The 14,696-nt window shown below is 40.4% G+C and overlaps 1 protein-coding gene across 2 annotated transcripts in view; it reads left to right on the top strand.

The window, feature by feature from the left end:
- Nucleotides 1-3,245: 3,245 nt before the first annotated feature.
- Nucleotides 3,246-14,696, top strand: part of ST6GALNAC3 (ST6 N-acetylgalactosaminide alpha-2,6-sialyltransferase 3) — a 234,979-nt gene continuing 223,528 nt past the window's right edge. Inside the window, exon 1 of one of the 2 annotated variants that reach the window (XM_015870358.2) lies at nt 3,246-3,546. In XM_015870358.2, the coding sequence (XP_015725844.1) occupies nt 3,529-3,546 (18 nt within the window). In that variant the 5' untranslated portion in view covers nt 3,246-3,528. The remainder of the gene's footprint in view (nt 3,547-14,696) is intronic. The other variant, XM_015870357.2, reaches the window with a different exon arrangement.

Raw genomic sequence — 14,696 nt, 5'->3', positions numbered from 1 at the left:
CTGAATGGGTCTTTCGGGGGAGCACAGCAGGGAACAGCCTCTTTTTTTTGCAGTTCAGGAGCAGGCATTCTCCTACATTGGAATGCTGGATTTAAATTTTCTGTTCCAATTTGGGGTCTTCACTACTGTGATGGGAGCAGTCTCTGGTTCCCTTTCCCAAAGCTTTTATGTGAACAGCTGTATTCTCAGATAAAATCTTGTTAGAGGGTAAATTGACATGGGCATATTGAAGTGTGAAATAACTTCAATATTTTTATGATGTTAGAATTATAAAAAAAAAAAAATCAGCAGTGGGAGTGTAAAGCTTTGGTAGTAGGAGCTGAGAATGTAAAACGTTAACAGTGGAAAAGGAATTGTGTCCTTGGCTGCAGGACTTGCAAGATATGCCTATTAACCAGTGGTGTTCTGTAGTCAGCAACGTTGCTTTTAAATGACAATGCATTTTCAAACTGGTGATTTTGCTATGGAGTGCCCTTCAGAATTGTTTTGATGTCCTTTCCTCCTCGGGATATTATGGGAGGTTTTACATTTGTTTGTCCTCACTGTTCTTATGCAGTCAAAATAGCTGCTGGCATAGGTGGGCACAACTCTCCTCTGCTTTAATTAGAGGAAACAAATAGAAGGAATTACTTTCCGAGCAAGCTGTGTCTATACTTTTTCTCTCTTAATGGTGGCTATTTCTTGGCAATATTATGTGCTTTCCATGAAACCCCTGAGTTAGATGAAATTTTATATCTATAGAATATGCTCTAATGTAACCTTTGCCTTATTCATTATCTGCCTCATCTTAGAAGGGAGAAAGCATTTCTAAAAGTATCAGGTCTGGCCAATGCTCAATTTGTTGTTGTTTTATATACATGTAAAGTTATTTTAATGTGTATTTTTTGTAGAATGTTCACTTGAAAATTGGGGATTATGGATGTATGTGTGCAGTAGAAAGAGGCAGGGAGGAACTTTAAGAACATGTAAGGTCTGGAAGTGCTGTGTGCCCATGCTGAACTGTTACTATGACACTGAGCCATAGCGAGGTGATGAGCTGAACTTGTTAAGGTGCCAAGCAATCACTGCAGGATTGTATTTTACCAGTCTTCTGCTGGTAAAATGTGCTGAAGTGTACCATAACTTAACATTTTACCATTACTTAACATTTACTGTAACTCAACATTTATTTTAAATGTAGCTGAGTGAGGCTTAGATGAATTGCACTGAGATGCAAGCTAGGTGTGGGGCAATATATACTTCCCATTGGGCTCTTTCCCTGACTCACCTCTGGTGTGTTTGTTTCAAGCTGTAAGGATTTTCTGAGAAGCAAAAGTAGAATTTGAGATGTACAAAGCCTTGTGTTCTCTTCAGCTTCCAACCCTACTGGGCAATGGCTGTATTCATTTTGGAAGAGATGTCATAGGCACAGCTGAAATTTAAGTGTGCCGTGTTTGACCTAAAGCTGATTTCAAGAGTGTATCAAGCTTGAGTAAAGTGTTTCATGATGCTTATGGGAAAAGATGTGTTTGCACTGTTTCGGTTGCTTTTATTACTTGGTTGATGCACTTTGTATTTCTTAGGCTGAGCTAATTTCACCTCCAAAGCTGCACTTTCCACTGCAGCTTTCTGTTGTCTCAGCTGGAGTCACATCTTCAGTTCTTGTCTCCAGGAGCAAACAAAGTGGAATCTCATATCCCACCTTAAAGGAGAGAATGTCTTGTGTGAAAGGCATAATTTTCAGTGTTCTCCTTCCCAAATTTAAGTTCTGGGAGAATACAGTCACAGAGATACTATGGAAATGTTCATGGGGTAGATTTCCTTTAAGATAAATGTCTTAGGCTTCATGAGTTTGATGGTTTGTTGTGCAGGTATTTGGTTATATTAGAAAACACGTTCGCGAACATCAGTAAGGTTTTTCCACCAGTCTCTGTAAGAACACAAGAGTTTCCATCCTAGGAGCCTTGGCTGCTGGTTGGAGCTCAGCAGAGGTGAATTTGACTGATGAGAGGGACTGAGGAATTTGCAGCACCCGTATATTAAAACAAAAAATAAAAGCCTCATAAAACCTACAGCAATAAGGTGCGTCAATACGAAGACCAAGCACAGAATCACATTTCCTTTCTTTTAGAAGTGCACAGGAAAGCAACCAATGAGCATGAACTAGAGAAAGCCTCCCTGTTCCTTTCTGTTCTGTTTTTGGAGATGATTTAACTTTGCTTGGAAATGAGGAAGGCAACTCCTTTAGTTTCAATCTACCCATTGTCTCAAGGGATTGTGCCCAGATAGGGGAAGGCTCCTCAGGCAGGGAGCAGCAAGAAGAGTTTCAAAATGTTAACTGGAGTGTGTTAGCTGTGTGGAAACAAGAGGTACCCTGAATCACTGCAGTGAGGATGGAGACATCAATTGCAATTTAAGGAAGAGTGTGTATTAAAATAGCAGGAATGAAGCAATGTGGCACACAAGGAACACAGAAGGTGTCAAGTACAGGAAAAGAACAAGAGTTCTAAGGTGGTACTGAGAAGTGCTAGGAATCTTAAAAGGGAGAGAAGGAGGCTGCAGGAGAGGCAACAAATGTGTGGGGAAACCTTTATAATATAAAGGCCGGAATGAAATAGTTTGGATTTAACAGTAAGATCAGAGAATCAATGAGTGGTTGGGTTTTATGGTTGGAAGGGACACACAAGCCATGGGCAGGGAGACTCCCCCTAGAATTGGTTGCCCTAAGCTTCATGCAGCCTGGCCTTGAGCTCCTCTGGGTATGGGGCACCCAAAGCTTGTCTGGGCAGCTGTGCCATTGGTAGAGTCCAGCTGAAACAAAATTCTTCAGCAGCTCAATTAACCATCCTGCAGCTAATCCTGCTTTGCTATAGGGAAAAACAGGAAGTTCAAAGGGCTTTCTGGAAACAAAACTGCACAACATTTCCACTCCCTGCAATGTATGCCTGTCCTTTATAGGAAAAGACACAGCACAACACGGGTACCTCTGGTGGGATATTCGTATTGCTCGCTGATTAGCTCACAAATGGAGGTCTGAGCAATGAAAGGGCTGAATGCAAAACAATACATCATTGTAACAAGCAGCTGAAGGGCTTTTTAGAGCCCGAATAGCACGCCGAGTTCGGACTCTGCTGACGGGTTAACAGCCTCTTGAGAGCACTTAGGGCTGCACAAGGGTTAATTACAAACACGCAGCTCGGTGCTGTGCATTGCAGGCTGCGCGTTGCCATTTGCACGCGCTTCTTGCTGCGCGAGCATCCCGGAGCTGGCAGAAATCCACCGGGGCTGTGAATTGAGAGGGATCACGTGAAGGGAGGGAGGAACCTCGCTGGCCCCCAGCCAGTGGAAGGGCCGATGGGTGGAACAAAAACGGGGCACGGAGAGACAGATGTGACTAACGGATCCTGTGTGCGTGGTACCCACGTCTGCGTCTGCGAGAATGTGGGCTCTGGTAGCGGTGCGGCTCTGCCGGCCTTTTGCATGACACTGGAACTGCTGCTCACAAAGTAGAATCCCGCTGCTCTGTGGTAGGAAGGATAGAGAAAGAACATGGCCTGCATTTTGAAGGTAAATCTCTATCTGTTGCTTGAATGCATTGTTACAGAGCCCTTTGCTGCTCAGAGGCATGGATTCCGTGTGCTCCTATTGCATTCTCGATGTATTTTCTTTACTGAATCCTAGTTGTGCTCGGCGGACAGATACAGCAGCACACAGCTGTGCTCTGCTTCCCTCTGCCATTCTTCTCCTCTCCCTGCATTGTCAGCGCGAGCTGCCGGCCAGCAGGAAGGAGCCGTGCACAGAGCGTAGGGGGTGAGGGGCTCTGCTTTGTCTCAGCTGACTTTGTTGGGCTGGATTCCTTCAGGAGCTGGAGCGTTTGGCAGCAGACTCCCACTACAAAGGACAGAACGGGGGAAGTGCTTTTCTGACTGTGCAGCATTTGCTGCTTTTAAAGCTCAGGGCTGTAGGCGTACACAGCTGCCCCAGTTGCTCCGTAAGCACACACTCCTCTGCTGAATTTACCCAAGGTCCACGTGCTCCACACAACTACGTTTGGCATTTAATTGTTTGCTATTGATATTATTCAAGGTCTTTCCCCTTCACACCAACAAGTGCCAACTTACCTTGTGATCACATGCCTTCCCCAGCTGCTTTCCTTAGATGAGTGTTCAGAGCAGTGTGCTATGGGGCAGGGGGTGCAGTGCCAGCACCAGGCACTGAATGAATGGGGAGGAGGCGGAAGCGTGGCCAGCAAGGAACAAACACGTCTGTTCTTTAGGGCACCACTGTCACCCGCAGGCTGCCCCTGGTCTGGAAATGATTTCTTTCCCATTCATTTGCTGTCTGCCTTGCTCCTTTCTGTGTGTTTTGAATAAATTCCTACTCTGTTCCTTCTGGTAAATAAATCCTGTCTGGGAGCACTTTGTGCATTGTTATTTTCAGTCTGATCTTCTAACAGAGGATTGATTACCCCAAACTTTGGGATGGCTGCATAGCAGTTGTCTTCAGTGTATCAGCAGGACAGATAATTGCAGAGCTTCTGAACAGACCCCAGATAATAAACATTCCTCTGACTCACCAAACTCAGCTTTTTGCTTTTTTAACTTCCCAGCGTTCAGCTTTAAAAGCAGCTGCTTATTTCACTGCACTGTCGTCCTTTCCCCCCTCCCCCCATCCCCTTAGTTCAGTTGTGATAGGGGCTGGACTCCACAAAGACAAGCATATGCTTTCCCCCCCCCCCCTCTTTTTTTTTTAAACACTCTCTGAACCTGCAAGTGTTCTAGAAGACAACATTTCTTTCCTGTTAACCCTGTTAAAACACAGCATCCCAAATCCCTCCTCTGGCTTTAATAGTTGATGATGATCTCCTGTTACTGGAAAGCTTCAGTGTCTCCCAGCCCTTTCTGGGCAGCTTGATGACACAATGTCTCCCTGCTTGTCACAGATGTGACTTCTACAGGGCCTGCCTTAGAGTTTAAGTTATAATGCAATTAGCGCCTTCTCTCTGCCCAGCCCTGGTGTTCTGCTTGGTTGCAGTTCTAGTGGTGCTCCTTGACAGGCAGCCCTCTGCCAGCCTCATTCTTAATCTTGTTAATACTGGAAGGTGCACAGATAAGAAGTGAAGCAGATAGAAGATCAGCTTTGCTGTAAGGTAAACTGGACTTTCCTAGATGGACATCTCATAGTAGTTATCTAAATTTCTAGATCAAGAGTACTTATCAATATGAGTTTTTAATGTAATCCCTATACTTTAAGTATATAAAAGTTTTCTATACTGTCTACATCCAACAGAAGTGAAAGCAGCAGTTGCCCTGAAGGGACTACATGTTTTTCTCCCAGCAAGGGAGTTTGGAATAACACATCTTATGGTGTGATAGGGAGCTAATTCCTTTTTGAAACTATGAACCTGTTTAGCTGCATCCTCCTCCTTTCTCTTGGGTTTGTCCAGATATTCCAGTTTATTTGATCAGTAACTGGTATGGAAATACACCTATAGCACAGGCTTTTGAAAACATGTATAGAGTTTATGATGAGTGGTGGCAGAGCATATAGGAAGGCAGGACAGCTGCTCTCTGCCACCTGTGCTCCAAATACCTCTGTGGTGTTGCCTTGGGGCTCTTCTTGCTGTAGTTCCCAGATCTCCTTTGCTTTATTTTTTTCCTTTTGCTTTTATTCTGCTTGCAAAGATATCGAGACTCATTAAGTGCTGGCATTCTGTGTGTGGGAAAACTTAATATAAATGATGTTTGATGGAGATGCATGTAAAGTACAGAGAGAAGTGGTTATTAACTGGTGTTTACTTCCAGTGGTTAAAAACATTTGGAAAATCATATAACCTTTAGATACTGAGAGTTCCCCTTTCCATAAGACGGCTGCAGGAAATTATCACTGTGTAGCTTTTGGGAAGGCAGTTTTCCTATAGTGTGTTTCACTGATCGTAGCTCTACACACTGTATCCAATCACTGCTGGGACATCCTCATTGTAAAGAGTAAAACTCTCTTCCGAGGAATTCTCTTTTACAGTGGACTGTATTCTTTCCACACACAGACCTCACCCCAACAGGTATTTAAAAAGAATGGCAGAGTGAAGTGTATGCTCTTCCTGGAAGAAAGTGATTTATCTTATGTTTGTTACTATGGCAGCTCCATGATACATTGTTGATTACTGGATTAACTGAGTGATTAGTACTGATGTAGTCACCATTATTGCTACAGATGTTGTTCCCCAACTTTTACTGTACCAGGCACTGAATATTCAAAACAATAATGTTTGTGTTATCCACAAGTATGAGTTATCCAGATATTCTGATTTTTCATATATTTGAAATTGGACAAAATATGGCATGAAAAATTCTTTTTCATCCTTATGGGTGAGAAGAACAAAGATGAGGTAGTAACTGGGGTGGAATAGCTGAAGAAATGAAATCTTGTAAGCAATGTTGTAATGGAATAATGGATTGTGTTGTGTAAAGGCAATCCTATCGAGTAGTTCCTGTATAGACATTTAGCATGTGTAATGCTTTAAAATTGATGAGGGAGCCTCATACTTGCTAGTAATTAAATGAAGTGTAGCTTCTTATGAAAGATGTATTTTGGAGCAATTTGCATTGCCAGTAGACAGCGGAATGCTGGCATATGCAGGTTAAATCCAGGTGTGGATTAGTTGGAAGTCACAGAGAAGCATGTTTATTTCATGGGAAAAGCAATTTATGTAGTGGAAATGCAGAGCGAATTCTTTATAGATCCTATTTCCTCTAATGAGGCGTTGCTTGCATATTGGTTTGGTGTTGGATTAGGCATCCATGTCTTTGAAAATTTTTTTTCATTAAAATATGTATAACCTCACTAGTAATGAAAGTTTGCCAAGCCTTTGGAAAAAGGAGTTAGTAACAAAGAGACGTCTTTTCAGTGTTTGGTGTTTAAATTCTGGAAAGGCCAGAAATGAAATACCACATGTGTCTCAATCTTTTGCTCATCATGAATTTTATTTACTTCCAAATCTATTGGTTACTTAGACTGAGACATCCCATCATTCTCAAAAGGAAATTATGATATTTAACAAGTAAATACGTTATTTATTAGCTCTTTAATATCGCATTGGTATTATTGCGAACCTATTAGGGCCAGTAGAACACCGCCTGGAGTATTCTGAGTAATCATTATTCTTCTACATTAAAAAGTGAATTGAAATATACTGGCTATGATTTCTCTATTCTGAATTCCTAAGATTTGTCCCCTTTTAGTAAGTGGAACTGGCTCTATTGTTTTGAATTCGTCTGTCCTAGAAGGTTTGGATGTTTTACTGTGTAGTGTTCTTCTGTGGGATGTGGTTATGCTAGAACAGGATGCTTTTACCATCATGTGTGTTCTGATTTGGCAGATGAATTGAGGCTTTGAATCTCAGTTGAAATGTCTACACAGGGGCTTATGATACTACTGAAATTCATAATATTTTTACAAAGCATTTTTACCTTAGCACTGACAGCTGTGTGTATGTTACTTACACGTTACCGTGTCAGCTGACCTATGAAAACAGTCCTGTATTTGCATTTGTTCTGACAATCTAATCAGATAATAATTAATAATTAACAGAAGAGACCGTTCTATTAGTGTTTCTTATGCAGAGATAGGGATAATTTTATTATTATTATTTTTTACATTCTAAGAAATAGAATAGATTCTATTCCTGCGGGATTGATCCAAGGAGCTCTGGAATGTGTAACATGGGGAAAAATCAGAGAATAGCAAAGAACCATTGAACATTCCAAGGAAGATAGGAGAAATGGCATTTTTAGCAACAGTCTTGAGCCATTCTTGTGCAGTGGTGTCCCTGCTCCTTGCCTCCTTGCTTTGAATTACTGCCCTTACCATGAGAATGGACCCAAATTCAAAAGCCAAATGCATGATCTATGGGACCAGCTGGGGACCATCTGAGGGCCAGCAAGCATGAGATGGCTGTCTCTGTGGGCCCAGGAGATCTAAGAATGCTACCAGCAAGAACTTCCTTCTTGTCATGACAGCTGTCACTTTTTCCTGTGCTTGTAGATACCTCTGTGACCATTCCCAGCCATGCTTAGCTCTGTTGGCTGCGAGCTATTTAGCTTTGTTACCCTTGAATAATACGAGTCATGTGCCTCGTTGGCTACATATACCACCACCCCTAACCTGTAATCCTACCCAAACTCCAGGTAACACAGAATATCTGCCTTGCTTAACTTCTGCATTTCACAGGGGATATAAAGGATAGCCAAATTACTTAGGAAGTAGTATTGTATTCAACTAGAACTAATGATGTTTTTTCTAGTAGTAACTGTGAACAGTTTAACAAACAGGGTTAATAATTATGTATGTTGGGCTTTTGCTCTTAAGGGCTCTATTGCTTCGGATAGGTGCTCTTATTCAGCAAGTGTATATACATGTGTGTGCCAAGAGGGTGGTGTGTTAATTCAACTTCTGCCCTCCTGGAGTGTTTGTACCTGGGGTGCATTGGGTGAAGCTTTGTTGGCGTTTTGTTGAAGCTTTTTGTGTAGTTCTTTTTCCATCTTGGTGTGTCTGTTTCAGTTAATAGTTAGAACATGAATGTATCTGAAAACTGGGCTTCAAATACTTGCTGAAATTAATGCTCAAGACTGACTGTGCTTCCCCCACCCCACCCCTACTGAAATCTTGCATGAGACCTTATTATTACCACCAGTCATTTACTCCAGTGGGAAAGACCAACTTCGTTCTTGTTCTGAATGTTCTGAATGCTAATTCTAAGAGGTGTTATAGCTATGGGTTCCTATTTTACCTTGTACTTCTGATTATCAGTTTCAAGTTTGCCTAAGGCCTCTGCAATGAAGAACAATCATACAGTGAGAAGTGCATCCCCCAAAAGGCAGATATCATGCAGATCATAGGCATGTGGAAATGTATTGCAGCTACTTGATAGCTTCAAACTCTGCAGCAAAACACTGAGCAAGAGTGGAAAGAAAATTGAATTTGACAGCCTTGCTGCTTTTTAGTGTTTGTCTGTTTGCCAAATCTTGCTCTTGGAGGGAAGTCCACAGCACCTTGTGAATAAAGCCCATAGAAGTGACTTTCCTTCTGCGTCTCAAAGTAAAGCTAGTCACGATTTGCTAATAGCACCGTTGAAACACTGTTGTTGTATTTGTGGTGTCTTGTGTAGTGTAGCATGAAAGCTCTCTAAAGCAGTTAGTGGGGAAGTGTAATCCATTTATGGAAATAAACATCCTTGTAGGAAGAAAAATAGAAAACTCCTCAGTAGTTTAGTGAGAACTGTTGGAGGTCTACTTGGGCAAAACATTGAAGTAAAAACCTGAACATTCAACTGATACAAAAATTATATAGTAGGAGAAAGCATTTATTTTCTTGTACCAGATGAAAATGAGTTTGGAAATTGCTGCTGAGACCTTAAAAGGCCTGTGGCTCTAGCAGATATAGGTATGCAACAGATAGTTGGTGTGGAACAGAAATAATAATATAACATTAATCTAGTGTGGATTCAGTGATTGTAATCATATTTTAACCTTGGATCAAAATAGTCACAGGCAACTACAGAAATGAGGTCTGCCTCATTCTTTGAGACCTTTTAATCCAAAGGAAATGGGAAGTATTGCTTTCCTTGCATAGCAACGTTGCTTTACCTCATGTCATGCTTATGCATACAGCATAATTCCCTATTTGTTTTGTTCATTTGTACTTCTGATTTGGAGGAGTAAAAAAAAACCAAAACAATAAACTAGAATATTCATATTGAATCATGACTGTGGTATTCCAGGTGCCTGGAAAGGGTACGCTATTCTACATGCTTCTCTGACAATCGGGCTGGGTACAGAGGAGTAGAATTAGCAACTTGTTTGCTCTCCAGGTACTGTTTTTCAATATACAGTTTTGAGCAAAAAGTAAGAACTAATTGTGCTTAATGGTTGTTTGCTTTTAGTAATTTAAAACTCTTTATAAATTAAAAAACAAACCACAAAGCCCTTCCAAGTGTGAGCCAGCTGTTGCTGATCTTGTGTGAAAACTTCCCTTTTAGTATTCCTTGTGTGACTGCAGAGTGTGCTAATAACTTAATTAGTGTAATGCATGTACACTGTTGCTCAGTATATGCAATGTGTTTGCTTAATAGTTTGTTTCTTTTATTAGTCATTCATTTGCCTTACAGTCCATGAGAGAAACTAATGAAATATAATAAGAGCTGTATCCAAATCTATGGAAGGAGTTGATTAAACGTAACTGTAATAGTTTCTTTGAAGTACAATAGCAGAATGCAAGTGCATAATTCAAAGCAGAGTTAGGTAGTACAAGCTTTGAAATGTTAGCTTGCAGATAGATAAGTATAACCATTTTCTTCTGAACTTAGTGAAATTGTCTCCTGAAACCTTGGTCTAGAGATCATAGCTAATGATAGACACTTGGATTAAGTTTTGATCAGGGTAGTTACTTTTACTTCTGAATTTACTATGCTGTCAGTCAGTATAGTAATCAGACATCAGCATTGTATCACACAACTTCCAGTAGTACTGGGGATTAGATGAGCCACTTGGTTATTATTTGCATCAAGTCTCCTTTGTCATAAAATACAGGAAAAACTATGTTAATGATTTTGAAGTCAAATTACATTGTACTTAGCAAATTTTACTTGAACATGCAAGATTTCTTGTGTCTTTGTACTTTAATATTCTTTTGAACTTTAAAGGTTCAGTTGGAATTTTACATCAAGATCCTATGTCTTATTTTTCAAAAATAAGCAGGATAACATACAAGTTTCTGTTGTGTAGAAGACTGAATATGAAACCTAATGTAAGAACAGATAAGACAAAGTTATTAATAGCAAACATTCTTTGTCTCCTTGCAGAACTGATGCAAATGGAACCTTACACATAAATCTGAAATTTTGTTTTCATACTCTAATACTTCAGAATATCAATTGTCAATTTGCTTCCCCCTGCATGATGTTATTAAATAGAAAAGATTTTGGGTGCACCAGTTAAGTACTCTCTCAAACTCTGGAGTGCCTGGGTGCTGAGTACATCTTTTCCTTCTGAGACTCGCAAAGAGGGAAAGATGCAAGATTAAGAACTATGAAAGAGGGAGGCCTCTCTCTGAACTTGGCTGATAGGGGCAGGGTGTAGATTGCTCTTGTGTTAGGAACCCTGAAGAAAGCAGGGACTGTCCCTGGCTGTGTGTAGATGGGCAGACAGACTTCTCCAGCCCTCAAGTGGTAATAAAGTTCAGTGATATACAGATGGGAAGATGCTGTGTATTATTTTTGGCTTTTTCTTCCTGTCTACAGAAAGAACAGAATGGTAGATAGCACTTTCCTCTGTTAATTTTATTGCTGCTGTTGAAGCAGTAAACAAATGTGGTTAAGTAGAACAATATTTACTGTGAAACCACGGGAGAAAACAGTTTTGAATATTTTCTTTGGTTCAATTTGTATCTTAGGCTACTGGTAATTCATGTTGTGCGAGGGGGGGAATTATGGGCACAGTACAATAGGCTGCATCATTGTTTCATCACAAGAGGAAGGCAAAGTTGGCTTTTTATTACATTGGGATTTTTTTGTTGTTGTTGTCAGTTAAAAACAACAACTAAAAAGCAAACAATGGTTTGTTTCTTTCTTTGAGAGAAACACTGTTCCTGGAAGCCAGCTGCAGGAGGCTGGTTGGGGGCCATCAGGCAGTTGCCTCCCAGCCGGGCACTGCAGCACTGCTTTGCTGTAGGAGCAGGAACCTGGAGGTAGTGGTGTCTGAATGCCAGCTGTGGATTGCACCTGGTTTGCATGAATAGGTGAGATGCCCGGAGGCATTTCTTGTAATGACAGCCTGTCATCTTGCCTAATTGAGGCCTGTCTTCAGAAGATTGCTCTGTGTGGATTTTTAAAACTTGTGTCCTCTGGGAAATGCATGCGCCCTGTGGTGATCAGGACTTGGCCCTGTGTTTTTTTTCCAGCTACAGGATGAAAGTCACTTTTTAAAGTGTGACAGATGGAATGGAAGAGGGTTATTGGATGAACTTGTAGATGTGTTTCCCCTTGCTCTTATTGCATACACACATGGACACGTTTTCTACTTGTTTTATGGAAAACTGATGTGTACATGCTTTCTTGCCATAGAAACTAAAGGTGAAAAATCCTGGATTCTGGGGTTTCTCCTTTGCAAAGAACATGGGAAACAGGCATGTCCCATTTTTAAGAGCATCTTGGTAGCCATGTGTGAGGCAGCTGTTTTGCTTGGCCTGGGGTTGCTTTGCAGCAGCTTCTGGCAGTCCTCTGCTGCCTGCAGATGGAGCTGTTTCTCAGAGGTGAGTAGTGGGAGGAGTCAGCAGCTGCGATTTGTCACAAGGCAAATTCCAGGTAAATGCTAGGAGAGAGGTTACCACTAAGACTGTAATAACACTGGTAAAGGTGCATGGCATATACATCATTGGAAATGTTAAAAAAAATCATTGGGATTAGGCCTTGAGCAGCCTGAGGTAACTGAACCTAGGCCTACTGCAGGCACGAGCTGGTTTTGGTGACCTCTAGAGGTCTCCACTCTTATTCTGTGATTTAATGATTTCTACAACGGTGTTGTTATCATTCTAGTTGTAGGACATCATATGTGGCAGGTTTATTAAACAAAAAGTCTAACAATTGTGTTGATAGCAACATTTGAACCTACATGCAGGTCAAACATTTTCAGTTCTTGCAAAGTCTTGCAGAAGTGGGGTACTGGAGGTACGGCAGTGCAAAAACAAAGCTCACAGAGAATTTGTTTCTAAGTAGAGTAGTGACCTGAAGAGCTGACCCTTCAGTTGCAGAGGATCACTTTCCCAGGAGTGACTGAGAGTACTGTCTGATAGTCCCACATGTCACATTCTTGATCCTTCATTAAGGTCTTGGTTGTAAGAAAGCCTGGAGAATGGTATTTGGCAGCAAACTCTAATGTTGTTTTTCTTCTCCCCTGTAATCTATATTTACATTTACATGCATAAGGTATTCAGTAAAGAATGTTGGGACTGGAGTAGTATAATTATTTTTGCTGTGTGTTTTCAACTCAACAGAAAAATCTAGCTAAACCGGCAGGGGGCTTGGAACTAGATGATATCGAAGGTCTCTTCCAACTCAAACTGTTCTGTGAATCTCTGTAGTAATTTCATAGTTATTGAGAGAACAAGTGAAAAAACAATTCATCTTTTTATTCCATTTCCCAGTTTGTTAATTTTACTTTTCTTAGGTGTTCTCTTATATGGATTCAATATGTGTAGTGTTGTCTGGGTTGGTTTAAGGCAGACTGGAGGCAGTTTGTGGACTACTGTATTGACCCAGAGTTGTTTAATTTTTCAGTTGTTCAGGTTGCCATATTTAACAGCAATGAAATACTCCATGTTTTCCAGTTGAAATATCTGTAATCTAACTTTCATAAGCTGTAAATAAATAGTCCTGTCTATTGGTTTGTTGTTTTATTTGCTCTTATCAGACTTAGAGTCAGAATTTTTTTCTGATCTGACTTGAGGTAAAATTCCCTGTTAGGTTCTTTCCTCAGGAGCTTTAGCCCCAGAGACTGAGGTTGTTTTTCCTCTCTCAAAAAATCTTTTAATAGCTCCCTTCAGTAAAGAACATAAACTATGGACAAATGGAACAGGTCTGTTGCCTTTGTTAGTGTATGCCTGGATTGAACAATACTGTACAACACCCTCTGGTATTTTAAGGCATACTTGCTAAAAAAAAAAACAAACAAAAAAAACAAAAAAAAAACCCAAACAAACCTGCTATAATAAAAAGCAGAGATTATACTTAAACCAAAAAATGTTCTGTTTTAAATCTAGGATTTATCATGTTTGGCTTTATTTTGGCAAAAACAAAAAAACCCACAACAACAACAGTATGGTGTAATTTGCCAAGCATTAAGTGCAAGTCTATCTTGGCTATCAAGAGAAGTATCTCATAGGGGTCTTTCTGAGTAATCTGCTGATTTCTTAGCCATCTGGTTAGATTTAGACTCCAGGAAAATACATGGATGCAAATACTTTATTTTTCTTTTCTATTTTTTCTAATGGGACAAGGTATTTTTTTTTTCTTCTGAAAATGATTCAACAAAAACAACAAACTGCTGAGCAACAAAAATAATTTACAGACTTAATCTCTTCTATTAATTTGAACTTTTCTTGTTTTAGGCTTTTGTGTATTTCTGTGAAATTTGTATGAGGTGAGCTCTGACTGTGTTCAAATGGGATTAATTAGCATCCTTTCTATGAGGCTTGACCTGTGTTGTGAAAGAAAGGATCTTGTTCCTTACAGAATAAACAATGCTCTTGACTAAGTATTTTAACAGAGCAGTTATAAGGGTATCTTTTATCTATTTTTTTTTTTAATACATACTTTTTTACTGTGTTGACTCAGCAATTCTGAGTAAGAGTCATGAGGATTTTCTTTGCTGTAGCAATGACTTTCCAGGGCAGCTATATGAAGGATTTCTTTTGTTTTAGTAGTGAGGTTACTGGTTTTCCTGCTGTGGGAAATTGGTTTGCGTTAACCATCTTTCTAGCTGCAGTGGAGGGTGAAGCCATTTTGTTGTTGCACGGCTTATGAAGTAAACTGGGCTTTCCAGAACATAGAGTAAAAAGTGTTATTTAAATAAAGGAGAAACAGAAAACAAAGGGAAAGTAATAGGAGAGGTATCTTGAGCAGTCATATTTCATCCTGCAGAGGTGTTGCAAACAGGCCTATTGCT

The sequence above is a fragment of the Coturnix japonica genome, chromosome 8 (assembly GCF_001577835.2).
Source record: "Coturnix japonica isolate 7356 chromosome 8, Coturnix japonica 2.1, whole genome shotgun sequence".
Taxonomy (NCBI): Eukaryota; Metazoa; Chordata; class Aves; order Galliformes; family Phasianidae; genus Coturnix; species Coturnix japonica.
This window is presented reverse-complemented; position numbering and strand designations above follow the sequence as displayed.